Source organism: Sorex fumeus, unplaced genomic scaffold (assembly GCF_029834395.1).
Source record: "Sorex fumeus unplaced genomic scaffold, SorFum_2.1 ptg000094l, whole genome shotgun sequence".
Taxonomy (NCBI): domain Eukaryota; kingdom Metazoa; phylum Chordata; class Mammalia; order Eulipotyphla; family Soricidae; genus Sorex; species Sorex fumeus.
The window spans coordinates 12,854,178-12,870,891 of NW_026606151.1; the positions used below are offsets into that span (position 1 = coordinate 12,854,178).

Genomic DNA, 16,714 nt, shown 5'->3' on the forward strand with positions numbered 1-16,714 from the left:
ATAAGTGCCTTACCAGCTGTACTATCTCTCCAATCCCACGGAGATAAAGATTTATGAGAAAATTATGATCAGTAAAAATTGCAAATAAAAATGTAGACAATAGAATCATACATAAGGTGTTCTGCACATTTCCCTTCTCAAAAAAAAAAAAAAGATTATGTTCCTGCGGGGCTGGAGAGATGGTATAAGCGTTAAGGCACTTCCCTTTCATGTGCTTGACCCAGGTTAGAGCCCCAACATTGCATATGGTCCCCTGAGCACTGCCAGGAGTGACCTTTGAGCATAGCACCAGGAGTAAGCCCTGAGCATAGTCAGATGTGGCCCTAAAACAAAACAAAAACAGTATGATGTCATACAGATATGACTTCATACAGAAATGTAGTCATACAGATGATATATTCACCAGCAGGTCATTCATTTTCATCATTGAATAGAGTAGCAAATAGTCCTTCATTGAAAGGGGATGTCAGAATAAACACGTCTGCCTGTGGTTAATGGACATGTTTGTCGTGATGGTTTAACTTGACACAAAATGTTCCTATGACACAGGCTCTTAACCTCTGTCAGGACAGTTCATCCAGTCTGTCTTCTTTCTCTAAAGGCAGCTTGCCTATTAGATTGCTTTGTCTCCTTCACATAAAATTGTCATGTTCCAGGAAAGACTTTGGGATTTGGATTAGAATTATACGATATCTAGAGAGCAGTTGTACTAGGACTTTTGGCAACATTGTCATATGCAAAATGGAACCCAGGCCCACTAGGTTCTGTTCAACCTGAAGTTTTTCTGACTTGGAGTGATGGCATTATAGCAGAATGGGGCCCACATTTTCTCCTAGGTTCGAAATCACGAAGGGGACAGGGTTTAAGTATGAGCCTTTTGGGGGTCAGAGTGATAGACCAGCAACTGACCGCAACTGACCTGCAACTGACCCGCAACCAACCGGGGTTTGATCCCCGGCATCTCATATGGTCCTCCAGGCACCACTCGTAGTAATTCCTGAGTGCAGAGCCAGGAGTAACCCCTGAGCACTGCTGGGTGTGACCCCCTTTCCCCAAAAGAGAATGAGCCTTTTATTGAAAACTATGCTGGAGCAAAAGGAAGTCAGCCTAAGGAGAGAGTCTAGCTGGTTGGTCCTACAAAGGTGTTAACTGGATTTTCTGATGTTGTTATTGGTTTCTTGTCCATACCTGGCTGTGCTCAGAATTTACTTTTGCTTCTGGGCTCAGGGATAACTCCTGGAGGGAATTGAGAGGTGCTGGGGACCAAAACCAGGTTGTCTGCATGAAAGGTTAGTGCCCTACCCTCTGCACTATCTTTCTGGCCCCTCTCTGGATATTTCATAATAAAAGAATAGAAAAGTCGGGATGAACTAGGTCATAGAGACAGTCTTTCTGCACCTGTAGATGATCATCCAGCTTCTTTGTATATTGCATATTCAAGGGCCAGCTTATCTATGCCCTTGGAGAGGTGGGGATTTTCTTAGGATAATGAAGCAAGGGGTCTGTGAGGGCCCTTTATTTTATTATTTTAAAAAAAAATTTATTTTATTGAACTACCATGAGATAGAGCATCATAAAGCTGTTCATGATTGGATTTCAGTCATCCAATGTTCCAACACCCGTCCCTCCACCAGTGCAATTTCCCAGCACCAATGGCCCCAGTTTCCCTCCCACTTCCCAAAACATCCCCCACCTCTGCTTGCCTCTATAGCAGGCACCTCTCTTCTCTCTCTTTCTCCTTCTCATTTTAGGCACTCTGGTTTGCAATACAGATGCTGAAAGATTATCATGTATATCCCTTCACTAACTATCAACTCTCAGTTCTTGTCCAGAGTGATCATTTCCAACTGATGTTGCCTTACAGGACCCTCCTCTATTTTAACCCTCCACCCCCCACACTCTTGTGGTGCTTTCCAGCCATTGACCAGTCCTTCTGAGTGAGGGCTCTTTATTTATTCATTTATTTTTGTTATTTTTTTATTTTATAAAGTGGTTTACAATATTTGATTATATTTAATATTCGAACACCTATCCCACCACCATTAGAGGAAAGAGTGTGAAGATTGTTGTATTTCATCCAGGTGCCATTAAGCCCTTCTATAAGAGATCATTAACATTTTGTTAAAGGTTAAGCCTTGTGTGCTTAAGTGTGTGTGTGTGTGTGTGTGTGTGTGTGTGTATAATATGTATCTGTAAAAAAAATTTCCCTTTAAGTTTGGTTGCCTGAGTGAGGGCTTTTAGACCTTGAGGGTCCTCACATCTGGAAAGTTCCTCGTGTGAGTTGCTCATAGCTGTCTCTTCCTGGTCTGTGCCACTTTCTGCCTCGCAGTGTAGGTCTTGCTCCTGTGGGTTCTTGTTCACTGGTTGTGCCAGCATGCTCACAAGACAAAATGTTTGGGGGGATGGGTAGTAATGACAAGTTCTAGAGAAAGATGTCTTTTTACGTTTATCAATTGCCAAGAGAATGTACGCAGGTATCTTGGCGGTCCTTGTATGTTGGTTTTATTTCTAAGTCCTACTCAAGCAGAAGGCGTATGTGACCTTTGGTCTGGGGGTCTCTCTGCTGCCATTCCTGTGCCTTCTCTCCTATTTCCTATAAGTCACATGCCATCAAAAAGCAAAATTAAGGGGCTGGAGAGATAATACAGCAAGTAAGGCACCTGCCTTTCACTCAACTGATCCCTGGTATCCCATATGATCCCCCCACGCACGACCAGGAGTATTGCTTGAGTGAAGAGCCAGGAGTAATCCCTGAGCATCGCCTGGTGTGACCCCAAGACAAAAAACAAAAACAGAAACAATCAAAAAAGCAAAATAAAGCTAAACCTCACAGTCCACAGAGTTTGGTAGATTCTGTCAAGGCAAAAATCTCTTTCCCATTTGCTTACCTCACAGAGTTTCCACTCTCAATTTGTTTTTGGTGTTTGGAAAATTTTCACTTTCTGCCTAGCTTGGTGATTCATCTGAAAAAATATTTTTGTCTCTCCTTTTGAGTTATTTTTATTGGGAGACCCATTTTGGTGCTCTCTCTCTCTCTCTCTACTGGGGTATGTGGGCAGTTGGGGGGATCCCAAGTGGTGCTCAGATGTCCTGGAGGCCCCGATGGGGATTCTGCTCATGGCCGCTGAGCAGGGGGTTGGGGTCAACGTAAGGGCCTGCGGATTGTATGGTGGGCCCTTCAGTGCTGGGGATACCTGGGCCCCACAGCATTGCTGGGGACCTCCGAGGCCACTCTCAGTGGTACTGAGGGATTATTGAGTCGATCAGGCCCATGCTAGGCATGTGTCTTTGTTGTGTGTGTGTGTGTGTGTGTGTGTGTGTGTGTCTTTGTTTTTTTTTTTTAATCTACTTTTTGCTATTTGGGTTACACCCAGCGATGCTCAGGAGTTACTCCTGGCTCTGCACTTAGGAATTACTCCTGGTGGTGCTTGGGGGACCTTATGGAATGCTGAGATGCCGAGATGCCAGGGATTGAACCCAGGTTGGCCACGTGCAAGGGAAATGCTGTACCCACTATTGCTCCGGCCCTGCTAGGCATGTGTCTTAACCCTGTAAAATCTCCTGAATTTTTGATGTGTTTATGAAATAAAAAATGGTCTTTTCTATAGATTCTTATAGAGATACTCTAAGAAAAATAAGCTTTTTATTCATAATGGCTCCTAGCTGATGTAGTTTAAGAATTTTGTAATGATTATGTAAGATGATTCAGTATAAAGCAAATGTTTAAGATGTCTTTTTTTTTTTTTTTTTTTTTTGCTTTTTGGGTCACACCCGGCAATGCTCAGGGGTTACTCCTGGCTCATGCACTCAGGAATTACTCCTGGCGGTGCTCGGGGACCATATGGGATGCTGGGAATCGAACCTGGGTCGGCCATGTTGGCTGCGTGCAAGGCAAACGCCCTACCCTCTGTGCTATCGCTCCAGCCCCGTAAGATGTCTTTTTTAAAATCGAGATGATTATTATCTGTGAACTACATGCTTACTGTAGAATTTTTTTCCACTGCCACAGGTGGTGTTTGGTGTTTTATACAGAATGATAACTAGAGAATAGTTCAATGGAAAAGAATAGAATTACTTAAATCTCTCCTTGGACTCTGAATTTTCAATAGAAAATGTCTCCTTTATGCTACATAGTATTCCGTCTTTGGATGTACCTTCATAAATATTTACTCAAGGTGCTGGTTGTTAATCCTGTGTCACTAGACAGAGGAACTTTTCTGTGCTTTGGTTTCTTCTTATATAAAAAGGTAATATGATCGTTTGAACTGCTTGGGGATTTTGATAGGATTAAATAAATAAGAGCTTTTTGCATGGTGTCTGGCACCTAATAATTATCAATTAACTGGCGCTGCCATAATCAAACTTGAAAATCAAAATAATCCATATTTTGCTCAGGTATGTACCTGTGAAAGACCTCCTGGAAATTTATAAGCAACTCTATGGCCGTGAAGTTATCACTCAAAAAGCAATTGTTGACTGTTCTTACCTTCAGTTTCTGGAACTGTAAGTATTACCAAAAAAGGATATGTGACTGATTTAATTTTTAATTTTATTTATTTATTTTTATTTGGGCCATACTCGGCTCTGCTCAGAGGTCACTCCTGGTGGGCTCAGGAGACCCTCTGGGGTGCTGGGGATTGAACCTGGGTCGACTGTTGCAAGGCAAGTGCCTGACTCCCTGTAGTATCTCTTCAGCCCCTGATTCAAATGTGACTTCCTTACCATGCTTCTTTCATGATTTTGTTTTCTGGAAGTAAATTTTGCATTTGTGGACTTTGCATATTCGAAGCAATTTGTGTGGCAGTGATTGTGGGCTGGTGGATATTTTTATTTATTGTTTGCTTCATTTTGGGGGAAGAAACCACACTCACTAATCAAAATTCTCATTTTATATTACAGGTATGGGGAAATATTAGCTATTTCCAAGGTAAAGATTTCACTTTTCAAGATTCAAGATTTCAATGCAAAGGGGTTTACAGAGACACCTTGCGTTTATTTCTTTTCTTTCTCTCAACCGTAGCTTTATCCTACTTATTCAAGAAAATCTCCATTTTTGGTGGAACAATTCCAAGACTATTTCCTTGGAGGACTGGATGACATGGCGTTTTGGTCTACTAATATTTATCGTCTCACCGGCTTCATGTTAGAAAATGGAACCAGGTGAATTATTTCCTTCTTCTATCCATCACTTCTGCCTTGCTTGCCCTTTCCCAACACAGCTTTCATGTCTTAAAACTGCTTATAGGGGCGGGCTGGAGCGATAGCACAGCGGACAGGCCATTTGCCTTACATGCGGCTGACCCAGGTTCGATTCCCAGCATCCCATATGGTCCCCCAAGCACTGCCAGGAGTAATTCCCGAGCACGGCCAGGAGTAATTCCTGAGTGCATGAGCCAGGAGTAACCCTTGTGCATTGCCGGTGTGACCCAAAAAGAAAAAAAAAACTGCTTATAGGGGCTGGAGCGATTGCATAGGGGTGAGGCACTTGCCTTGCTTGCGGCCAACCCAGGTTGAATCTCTGGTCCCATATGGTCCCCCCAGGACTGCTAGGAGTGATTCTTTAGTGCAGAGCCAGGAGAAACCCCTGAGTATTGCTGAATGTGGCTCCAAACCGAAAAACAAAATAAACAAACAAAAGCCTGGTTATCTGTAGGGAGGAAAAAAGCCCCGTGAAGTGCTGGCGGATCAAAATCAGGAGGCAAAGAACAGAAACACAGCCAGCTCCCACCTAGGAGACTGGCTGCAGTTCATGCAGTTCACTGGCTGTGCTCCATCTGAGTGTCCATGCCCTGCACTGGGGTGGTACCAGTTTCATGCACACTCCAAGAATGGATGGGGGGCGCCTCCTCCCCACCCCCAACCACCTTCCAGGCTTCTCGGGCTTCAAAGTGTTTACCTAGAACCCTTGCTGCCGTGCCAAAATGAAATGGCAACTGAGTAGACACGTAAAGAGTTGAGATTCCAGGCATGAATTGAATGTCGTCTTGCACCGGTTAACCTCTTACCTTTCCTGCCCTCTCCCTGTTCCCCCCTCCCCCTGGCACGCCGGGGACCAGCATTTGTCATAGACTAGGATGGCACGTAGACTAGCCCATTTTTAGCTGTACATGATCTTTCCAGTTCTCGGAGAATCCGCCCAGAATCTGAGGGAACCAGGGTTCCTATGAGAGTGATTTTTCAGCCTTGCCACTGAGCACAGAGCCCCTGCCTCACGGCTGAGCGGAGCACCTCAGGATGGGGTCTGGAGAGGGACGTTGACACAGCTGGAACAGCAGGGAAGAGGGTGCCAGAGACGTGGTATGGGGCTGAGGGCCCAGGTCTTGCTGGTGGTGACACTTGTTTGATCCCTGGCGCACCTGATTCTCCAGCATCAGTGCCCCAGGTGTAGTCCTGGAGGCCCCTGGCTCTGCTGGTTGTGGCCCTGGGATGCCGGATAATCCCCAGCTCCCCCGGCGCTGAGCCCCACTTCTTCCTTGGGTCCTGCATCAAACTCGCTGACCCTGGTGATGTCGGTGGACCCCACGGGTGGCTTCTGTGAGGCAGGAAGGAGAGAGATGGATCACTCTCTTCTGATCACACAGGGGACCCAAGGTTTCAAGGTTCTTGACTCACCTCATAGAAAAGAATTTCAGGAGTAGACAGCAGTGAAGTCAAGCTGATTTTATTTGGAGGTTTTTTAGGAAGGGGAAGGAGGGAGAGAAAGCGAGAGTAATGCTTTCAAGAGAGAATGGGAGGGTTGGAGCAATAGCATAGCAGGTAGGGTGTTTGCCTTGCATGCGGCCAACCTGGGTTCGATTCCCAGCATCCCATATGGTCCCCCCAGAGCACTGCCAGGAGTTATTCCTGAGTGCATGAGCCAGGAGTAACCTCTGTGCATCGCTGCGTATAACCCAAAAAGAAAAAAAAAAAGAGAGAGAGAGAAAAAAGAATCTCTAAGAGTCCCTACAAACATCCCAGCATCCCAGAAAGTCCCCATCTCAAAAGGGGAGAAGTGGGCAACACTTGCTGTGTAATCTCATACAAAAGGAGGCACAGCACACTGCTGCAGTGGCTCTATCTCTCCCGCCGCCCGCATTTGGTAGTCTCATCCTTCTCCCACCCCGGGGAGGTCGATGACGATGGGCAGGCAAAGGAAGAAACGAGGCCAGACTGGTTGGTCTTAGTTGCAGTTTATTCCAATCCTCTCTCCATCCACACCAGTCTCCCTTCTCTGCCTCTGCTCCCCTTCTTCCTCCCCCATGCTACTTCATCCTCCTTCTCTTCCTTCTGATCCCCTTCTCCTTCCTTCTGACCTCTGCTTCTTCCTTCTGAACCCCTAGCCCACTCATATATATATATATATATATATATATATATATATATATATATAGTCTAGTTAAATCCCAAAGCATGAGGGGTTGGGGTAATAATTACACATAGGTGTGGTCACAATCAATAGGGGTAGAACTCTTAGCCTCAGGGAAAGCCATTCCTAGGACAGATCCTTTCACAGCAGGACAACCCATCCTAGGGAGGGATCCCATGGGTGTGTCTCTCCTCTCCTTGTCCGACAAGCATATAAGCATATATAACATAAATCATTTTGTATGGATACAGTAAGAAATATCTTAAACTTATAGAATTGCTCTCCTAGGGCCATCTCGATCTCAGACTACAGTGGTCAGGCCAGATAGTCTTTCCCACCCCTAGCAGGATCCTAGTCTCGTCATTACCTTTGGATCATGACAGCATTTATCTATGATCAAACTCTTAACTTATAGTTAAGAATCGTGGCACTTTGGCCTGGCCCATTTCGATGCCAGGGTAGCTCACCGCTTGCTCTGGGTCCATTCAGTCCCTCATCGGGACCCTGCTTTTGGGGTGTTAGGAACTAAGGGCAACTGAGGCTTAAGTCGAGAAAGCAGATGCCTGGGAGTGAATAATATTCAAAGCCAATCAAATCCTAAGTTACAAAGCATAATGTTAACGGTCTTCCTGTATCTGTACAAAAGGATATTGCTTTAAGGTAAACTGTTCATAAGGCATAGGGAGAGGAGGAAGGCAATATTTCACTCATACATATAAAATCATAGATTTCTGAGAAATCTAACCTTACAAATTAACAGAGTCTGATTAGGGGGAAAGCTGATTAACTGGGTGGGGAGGTGAGCATAGGGAAGACTGTTTACAGATAAACACAATGGAATGGAAGTGCCTCAGGAGCACTGTGGTGGGTGTAACCAGATAAACCTAAGCTCCTTGTACTCCAACACTTGTGATGGGGCAATACATGTGCTTAGGCAGTACATGTGCTAGGCCACGTGGGCACAAGCAGCACATGGGCTTGGGCAGCATATACACGCCCTTCCTTTGTTTAAGGTGGCCTTTATGGAGTTTTTTAACCTTTCCCACATGGGGCTTCTACCTAGGTGAAAGTCCTTGCTAGGGACTTCAGGCTAGGAGGAGTCAATGGTCTTCTTTGAAATTCCTTTTCTGGCCTTTTGTTTGTGCTGGAGCTTCTGTCGGAGGCGGGTCCAGCCTTCTCTGGATCTGCTGATGGTCCCAGGTAAAAGTCTCTTCGAACCTTAGTTCCTGATTTCTGCAAAGTTGGCTTTTTGCAACTTCTGGGCTATTGATATTATTATTATTATTATTATTATTATTATTTTGCTTTTTGGGTCACACCTGGCGATGCTCAGGGGTTACTCCTGGCTCTGCGCTCAGGAATTACTCCTGGCGGTGCTCGGGGGACCACATGGGATGCTTGGGGATCAAACTTGGGTTGGCCGTGTGCAAGGCAAACACCCTACCCACTGTACTATTTCTCTAGCTGCTATTGATATTATTTCCCAGGAAATTCATTGCCATTGCCATGAGGGAGGGACCTTCCCTATCTGTCTGCCTGCCTACATCACGAGCACTGCTTAGAAGATCTCTCCCTCAAAACAAACAAATAAACAAACCAAAAGAACAGAATGGGGAAAAAGAATTCTCTGGCGTTGCATGCTCAGGTGGTTTTTCTAGGAAATAATCCGAGCAGGGTTGGTTCAGTGGCTAGATAGGTGCTCTCTGAAACACCCCACATTGGCTAATCCTTTGCCCTTCGAAACACTTCCTGATACTGCAATCCTATTGGCCACAATTACTTGTTGTGTTGGTTCAAAACAAAGTTCCCTTTGATGACGAAGTTTACCTGAGCTCAGTAAATGCGACACTGGTGACACTGGTTTGCAAGCCGCAGTAGGGAACAATTTGGTTTACAAAGCCTGCAGCAAAATCTCTAAGCTGTGACAGGAGGATTTCCTGTGCAGAGGAGTTGTGGAGCAAAACAGCTTTGGAATGAGGAGACCCAGCGCTCCTGAGTCATTGCAAGCAAGTCACTAAACCCCCTTCAGGCCTTGTTTCCCATCTGTAAAATGGAGACAACACTAATTTTTTTTTACAATGCTAATTTTTATCGTGATTATTGGGTTGTTGTGAGAAATAAATATTGCTCACTCATAAGTAGAGACCAACAATAATTTTTATCTTTACCATCGGGTGGTTGTGAGGAAAAGAGATCACTCACTTCAGAGGTTGTGTCTGTCTGTAGTCAGCACTTACTAAATACTAGAATTTATTATTAGAAAGACATTAGGCTTAGATTGGAGTCATTACTCATGGCATTGTTAGAGTGGATGATCTGCATTTATCTGTTTTATAAAGTCTGCGTAATTAATCCTTAAGCTGGAAAAAAAAAGTCCTGACTTATTGTTCCTGTTTTGGGGCCACACCTGGCTGTGCTCGGTTTACTCCTGGCTCTGCACTCAGGGATTACTCCTGGCATGGGATGCCAGGAATTGAACCTGGGTTGGCGACATGCAAGGCGAGTGCCCTACCCACTTTACTATCTCTCTGGCCCATTGAACTTTATTTTAATCAGGTTATCCAAATAGGTAAGGCAAGATATGTAGCTGGGCCTCATTCTTTCACTGGGAAGAGCAATTAGGAAGCATTAGGTGGCCTGTTTCTTGATCTCTGTCTTAATTGATCAAGGCAGAAAATTCCATGAGCTGATTGCATCTTTGTATACGTACTCCAAGAAAGACTCATCAGAATGTATGAAAATTTATGGGAGCTTCGGAGAATGCCCTAAAGAAAGATGACAACTTTATGACACAGAGAAAAATAGAAATATATTTGCATCATGGGCATTTCCCAACTCACTCATAGTAGGTCATTATCCAAGGAAATTTTGTAGTACTTGAAACCTAAGGTATTTTTGTCTTTTTTGGGGCCACGTCACGTGGTGTTCAGCTTTTATCCTTGGCTGAATGCAAACTCCATTATCTCTCAGACCTACTTTTTAAAATTTTTTAATTTTTTAAAAATATTTTTGGGTTATACCTGGCAATGCGCAGGGGCTACTCCTGGCTCTGCACTCAGGAATTACCCCTGGCGGTGCTCAGGAGATCATATGGGATACTGGGAATCAAACTTGGGTCGGCCGTGTGCAAGGCAAACTCCCTACCCGCTGTGCTATTGCTCCAGCCCCTCAGACCTACTTTTAAAGTTTTCTTTTGGGTGCTAAGCTACACAGCCTTGAGCTAAACCCCAGCCTGAGAGTTGCATTTTTTTTTTCTAAAACCAGATGGTGTTCAGAGGTGCTCTCTGCTCAGTGCTCAGGGTTTTCTCCAGTCTTGCTCTGTGATACTGAGGATGCAGCCGAGACCTCCAGCACGCAAAGCCTGAGCTATCTCTCTGGCCGGCTAATTAAGTTCCTAACCCCTGAAGTATTTCTTTGTGTTATACTAATGCTGTAAAGATGCCTGTGAGTCTGCTGGTGGAGAACAGAAAAATCCTTTCCTTGACTTCACGCTGGCCTGAGGAAAGGCTTTGATAGAAAATATTGGCACTGGAAAAATAGGACAGGGGTAAGGTACTTGCCTTGCACGTAGCCCACCTCAGTTCCATCGTGGGCACCCAGTAAGGCCCCACAGACATCGCTAGAAGTGATTCCTGAGCACAGAGCCAGGAGTAAACTCTGTGTACTCTGCACTGAGGAATTACTGGTTCTGCACTCAGGAATTACTCCTGGCGGTGCTCAGGGAACATGCGGTCCCAAAACAACAAAAACTAATTTAAAAAATTGCTGTTAAAGTTGGTCCCCAGCAAGGCAAACGCCCTACCCGCTGTGCTATTGCTCCAGCTCCTGATTTCCTTTTTTTTTAAAAAAAAAAAAAAAAGAAGTCTTGTTTTCTTTTTTTGGGCCACACCTCATGATGCTCAGAGATTCCTCCTGGCTCTGCACTCAGGAATCACTCCTGGCTGTTCTCAGAGCACTACATTGGGTGCTGGGGATTGAGCCCGGGTTGGCCATGTACAAGACAAATGCTCTACCCGCTGTGCTCTCTCCAGCTGTTTTGAATTCCTTTTCTGGCCACGGTTTCTCCTTGCCATAGACTCCCATTTCCCCACCTGCCCTCGCACCTTTCCTTTTTTTTCTTTTTTCTTTATTTATCTTTTGCTTTTTGGGTCACACCAGCAATGCACAGGGCTTACTCCTGGCTCTGCACTCAGAAATTACTCCTGGCGGTGCTCAGGGAACCATATGGGATGCTGGGAATCGAACTTGGGTCAACCACGTGCAAGGCAAATGCCCTACCCACTATGCTACCACTCCAGCCCCGTTGCACCTTTCTTGCTCACCGTGATTGTCTCCTGATAAGATTCTCCGAGGCATCTTGGACCAGCAGTGGCTGGTGGGTGTGCGTGGTAGCACTACCTGCCCAGCACCTATACATTAATAGCATCATCAATCGTTCTCCCTCCACAGGAAAGCGTGACTCTGCCTCTGAGATCAGTTTTTTTTTCTTTTTGGGTCACACCTGGCGATGCACAGGGGTTACTCCTGGCTCTTCACTCAGGAGTTACTCCTGGCGGTGCTCAGGGGACCATATGGGATGCTGGGAATTGAACCTGGGTCAGCTGCGTGCAAGGCAAACGCCCTACTTGCTGTGCTATCTCTCCAACCCCTGAGATCAGTTTTTTATTTTTGTTTTTTCTTTTGTAATGGGGTGCCCAGTCCTTGAATGCTTCTGTCCAGTTACGGGGAAAGCGCAGGTCTGCCATTCTATCAACTGCCCTCCCCTTTGGTAAATACTCCACTATCCATTTCATGATTGAGTTGAGGCACTTCTCCTTCTGAAAGTACACGACTGAGAATTTGAGACAGAATCTAGCATTAGAGTGTGGACAGGACTGAAGGAAGCAGAGTCAGAAACCAACTTCCTTTGCGTCTCAGACGCTGAGATGGTCGCGTTAGCAAGTGGAGTTTGGAGGGAAAAGGAAAGCTGATGCCCTTCCTGTGACTTCCTGGGGCTCCCGGGGATGTGTCTGTAGTCATTCATTTTCCCCTCTCCAGGGACTCACACCTTCTACTCAGTCCGTCTGGCTAAGTGCCGAACATTTCAAGGCTACGACTTTGGGAAGTGCTTAAGGCATGTTACTGTGTCTTTATGAAATTTCTGTTGGAAAAGATGGTCAAAAGATGCCTCCCTCATTTCACTGTTTCTCTAGTGGCTGCAGTCTCCCTGAGAACCCCCTGTTCATTGCATGTGACACCAAGCAAGCCACTCCCCCAAGGTAAGTGGATCCTGGAATTAGAAGCACATTTCAGAAGGACTTCTCAGCCGCAGCAGATTCAGCAATTTCAGTCATACGGGATGGATTGCCAGACAGTTTGGAGTCTGTCTCTGCCGTTCATGGCAGGTGGTATGATTTAATTTTTTTTTCACTGTGTCACTCTATCACTGTCATTCCATTGTTCATTGATTTGTTCTAGTGGGCTCCAGTAATGTCTACATTCATCCCAGCCCTGAGATTTTAGCAGCCTCTCTTTACTTGTCCTTCCCAACAGTGCCGTATTGAAGGCTTTTTCAGTATCAGAGGAATGAGACCCATTATCGTTACTGTTTTTGGCATATCGAATATGCCACCGGGAGCTTGCCAGGCTCTCCAAGAGGGAAGGAAAATGTATATAAGAGAATAAAAGCACTGTCCACTGTCTACTGTCCTCCCGTTGTTCATTGATTTGCTTGAGCGGGCCCAGTAACATCTCCATTTTTGAGACTTGTTTGGCATATTGAATACGTCATGGGTAGCTTGCCAGGCTTTGCCATGCGGGCGAGATACTCTCGGTAGCTTGCCGGGCTCTCCAAGAGGGGCAGAGGAATCAAACCCAGCTCGACTGGGCTGGCTGTGCGCAAGGCAAACGCCCTACCTCTGTGCTATCGTTCCAGCCCTGAATACAAGCAAGTATGTTAAATTTTTTTTTAATTAAAAAAATTAGGGGGCAGAGCAGAGAGATAGTACAGCAGGTAGGGCATTTGCCTTGCATATCATCAACCTGGGTTTGATCCCCAGCATCTCACATGGTCCTCTGAGCACCAGGAGTAATTCCTGAGTGCAGAGCGAGGAGTAACCCCTGAGCATCACTGGGTGTGACCTAAAAAGCCAAAAAAAAAAAATTGGTCTTGGTGACAACAATGCTCAGGAATTACTCCTGACTCAGGGGTCATTCCTGCAGTGCTCGACTAGAATTGTGCAGTGCACAAACTAGAATTGTCCTTGTGCAGGGCCAGTACCTTCGCTTCAGTACTGTCTCTCCAGCCTCAGACATAAGATTTTTTTTTTAAACAAGTTGCTTGATTTTGTTGTACTTCCTCCTTTGACAAAATGAGGTGAAAAACACATGTCTGCACTCGAAATTGTGGCCTGGATTATGTGTGAATCAGGCAGCACCTTAGTGAACTGCTCACCAAATGGGAAATGCTGGAGGGTAGGATTATGGTCGTTATTATTGTTATTTCCCATAAACTTTACCCTAATTTCACCCCGAGAGTATGCTTATCAGCGGGACTGTGGGGGAGTGAAGACTTCCCTGGTCATTTCTGGAGATGGGGGACAGAGGTCTCATGTGTATGGTAAGACGTGATCAGGCACAAACCATTGATGACTAAGTTAATATTTCAGTACTAATTATTCATACAGTAGCACATGTAATAAAATAGTTACCCCCCTTTTTTTTTTTTTGCTTTTTGGGTCACACCTGGCGATGCACAGTGGTTACTCCTGGCTCATGCACTCAGGAATTACTCCTGGAGGTGCTCGGGGGAACCATATGGGATGCTGGGAATCGAACCCAGGTTGGCTATGTGCACGGAAAACGCCCTACCCACTGTGCTATCACTTCGGTCCCGGTTTTTTCCCTTTCTTAGGTGCATTGGAGACGTTGGGGTGAACAAAGTAGTTTCTGTGTTTGTGGAGGGGGCGGCGGGCAGTTCATTGAACTCAAACAGGTACTTGGGGGGCGGAGGGGGGGGAAACATTGATCACAGGCCTGGGCGGCGAGTAAGATGAGGCTCCAAAAGAGAACACAGCCAGGAAATACCCCAGGCAAGAGAGAATTGAATTATCCAAAGAATTGTTTTTAAATGCTGTTCCTTCAATTTTCAGATATTAAAATTGAATGGACTTTTTATTCTTCAGCTCAGTTGTTCAGGATCATCACTGTTTTCCTTCCTTCCTTCCTTCCTTCCTTCCTTCCTTCCTTCCTTCCTTCCTTCCTTCTTCCTTCCTTCCTTCCTCTCTCTTCTCTTTTCAGCAGCCTCAAAGAACAGAAAAACGGTTTCCACAGGAACGTGACAGCATCCAGATCAAAAGACCTCGGGAACCTGATCAAGCACACGGAACGAGGCGTGGTCTTCAGTGTGGACTCCTGGGACACGGTGAGCGCGGCGCTGACGGGACACGCAGCTGCGGCTCCTTATGCTCTTGCCCTGAACACCCACTGGCTGCTGCCTTATCCGTGCCAAGTGCTCTGGGCCTCGGCCAGGCCTGCTGTGAGCCTTGTCCTCTAATTTTGTTTTGTTCAGACGCTTCCTGAAACTTCAGTCTGGACCTCAGTTGCCTTTGACAAGACCCGAGGGCCGGGAGATGGGTCGGGTGTTGGGCACATGACGTGCATGCTCAAGTCCCCGAGTTCTAACCCCGGCATTGCATGGCCCCCTGTGCATTGCTCGGTGTGGTCCTGGTGGTCCCCAATACTGCTGGGCCTGAATGGTGCCATGTTGCCGAGTCCTATCATTGAACTATCCATCCCTGTTGACCCAAGTGCCACCGGAGAGCAGTCTGTGGCCCCTCTTTTTTTTTTCTTTTTGGGTCACATGTGGCGATGCTCAGGGGTTACTCCTGGCTTTGCACTCAGGGATCAATCCTGGTGGTGCTCTGGAGGACCATATGGGATGCTGGGGATCGAACCCAGGTTGGCTGCATGCAAGGCAAATGCCCTATCTGCTGTATTATCGCTCCAGTCACCATGGTACTTCTGGGCATTGCTTGAGACACCCTCTCCCTGCCCTCCCCTTCCCAACTGGGAGAAACTCAGTGGCCCTGGGGGCAGTCTCCCCCAGGGCAGTCCTTGGCCAAAGCATAGACAAGATTGGGTTCACATGTGGCTCCGGCCAAGGGTCCACCGTGCAGATGAAATTCATCCATAACATCCTTCAGGTGTCAGGTGCTTTATTGATAGACATCATACGAATCTTTAGAAAATTCCCATCTTGCAGGGATGAGAAACACAAAGATAACCACGTTGCAGTAGAAATCAAACACTCTGGCAGCAGAGGGGAATAATTTGACAGCAGGGTTCATTTTTTATTTTTTTGTAATGGGTAGGGCATTTGCCTTGTATGCAGCTGACCAGGCCAACCAGAGTTCAATTCCTCCGCCCCACTCAGAGAGCCCAGCAAGCTACCAAGAGTATCTCGCCCACACAGCAAGGCCTGGCAAGGTCCCCGTGACATATTCGATATGCCAAACACAGTAACAACAAGTCTCACAATGAAGACGTTACTGGGCCCACTCAAGCAAATCAATGAACAATGGAGGACAGTGCTTTGTAATTTATTTATTTTTTCATTTTCATTTCATTTCATCATCCTGTTATTCGTCGATTGCCTCGAGCAGGCCCCAGTAACGTCTCTTTCATCCTAGCCCTGAGATTATATTCAAGGCTCTTTAGGAGAATGAGACCCATCATTGTTACTGGTATTTGGCATATTTGGTACGCCACGGGGAGTTTGCCAGACTCTGCCCTGTGGGCAGGCTACATTTGATAGCCTGCAAGTTTGTCCAAAGTAGGAAAATTTATTTTTAAAATATTTTTTATTTTTATTTTTAAATGAATCACCGTGAGGTATAGTTACAGACTTACAAACTTTTGTGCTTACATTTTAGTCATACAATGATCGAGTACCCATCCCTCCACCAGTGCCCATTCTCCACCACCAATGATCCCAGTATCCCTTCCACCACCCTCACCCTGCCTCTGTGGCAGGGCATTCCCTTTTGCTCTCTCTCTCTCTCTCTCCTTTTGGCTGTTGTGGTTTGCAATATAGGTATTGAGTGGCCATCATGTTTGGTCTACAGTCTACTTTCAGCTCGCATCTCCCATCCCGAGCAAGCCCTTCAAGCTAGCAGGGTTAATTTTGACCGTGAAGGCCCTCAGGGAAGGCTGCCTGGAGGAGGGGGTGTTGGAGTGGGGCCTTCCGTGGTCAGCGTTTCTGCTGTATGAGCATGCACTTCTGCTAGTGGGTGGGGACAGCTTGGGGGTGAGAAGGCACTAGGGGAGATGACAGAAGAGGACATTGGGCTGTGGGGGTTTCTTACCCCACGAGGGGGATGGGCAGCCTGT

General features: G+C 46.1%; 1 protein-coding gene across 2 annotated transcripts in view; it reads left to right on the forward strand.

Moving 5' to 3' along the window:
* GPLD1 (glycosylphosphatidylinositol specific phospholipase D1) overlaps positions 1-16,714 on the forward strand; it is a 62,155-nt gene that overhangs the window by 15,956 nt on the left and 29,485 nt on the right. Inside the window, exons 9-13 of one of the 2 annotated variants that reach the window (XM_056132515.1) lie at positions 4,396-4,503; positions 4,900-4,927; positions 5,021-5,160; positions 12,538-12,603; positions 14,624-14,747. In XM_056132515.1, coding sequence (XP_055988490.1) covers positions 4,396-4,503; positions 4,900-4,927; positions 5,021-5,160; positions 12,538-12,603; positions 14,624-14,747 — 466 coding nt within the window. The remainder of the gene's footprint in view (positions 1-4,395; positions 4,504-4,899; positions 4,928-5,020; positions 5,161-12,537; positions 12,604-14,623; positions 14,748-16,714) is intronic. The other variant, XM_056132516.1, reaches the window with a different exon arrangement.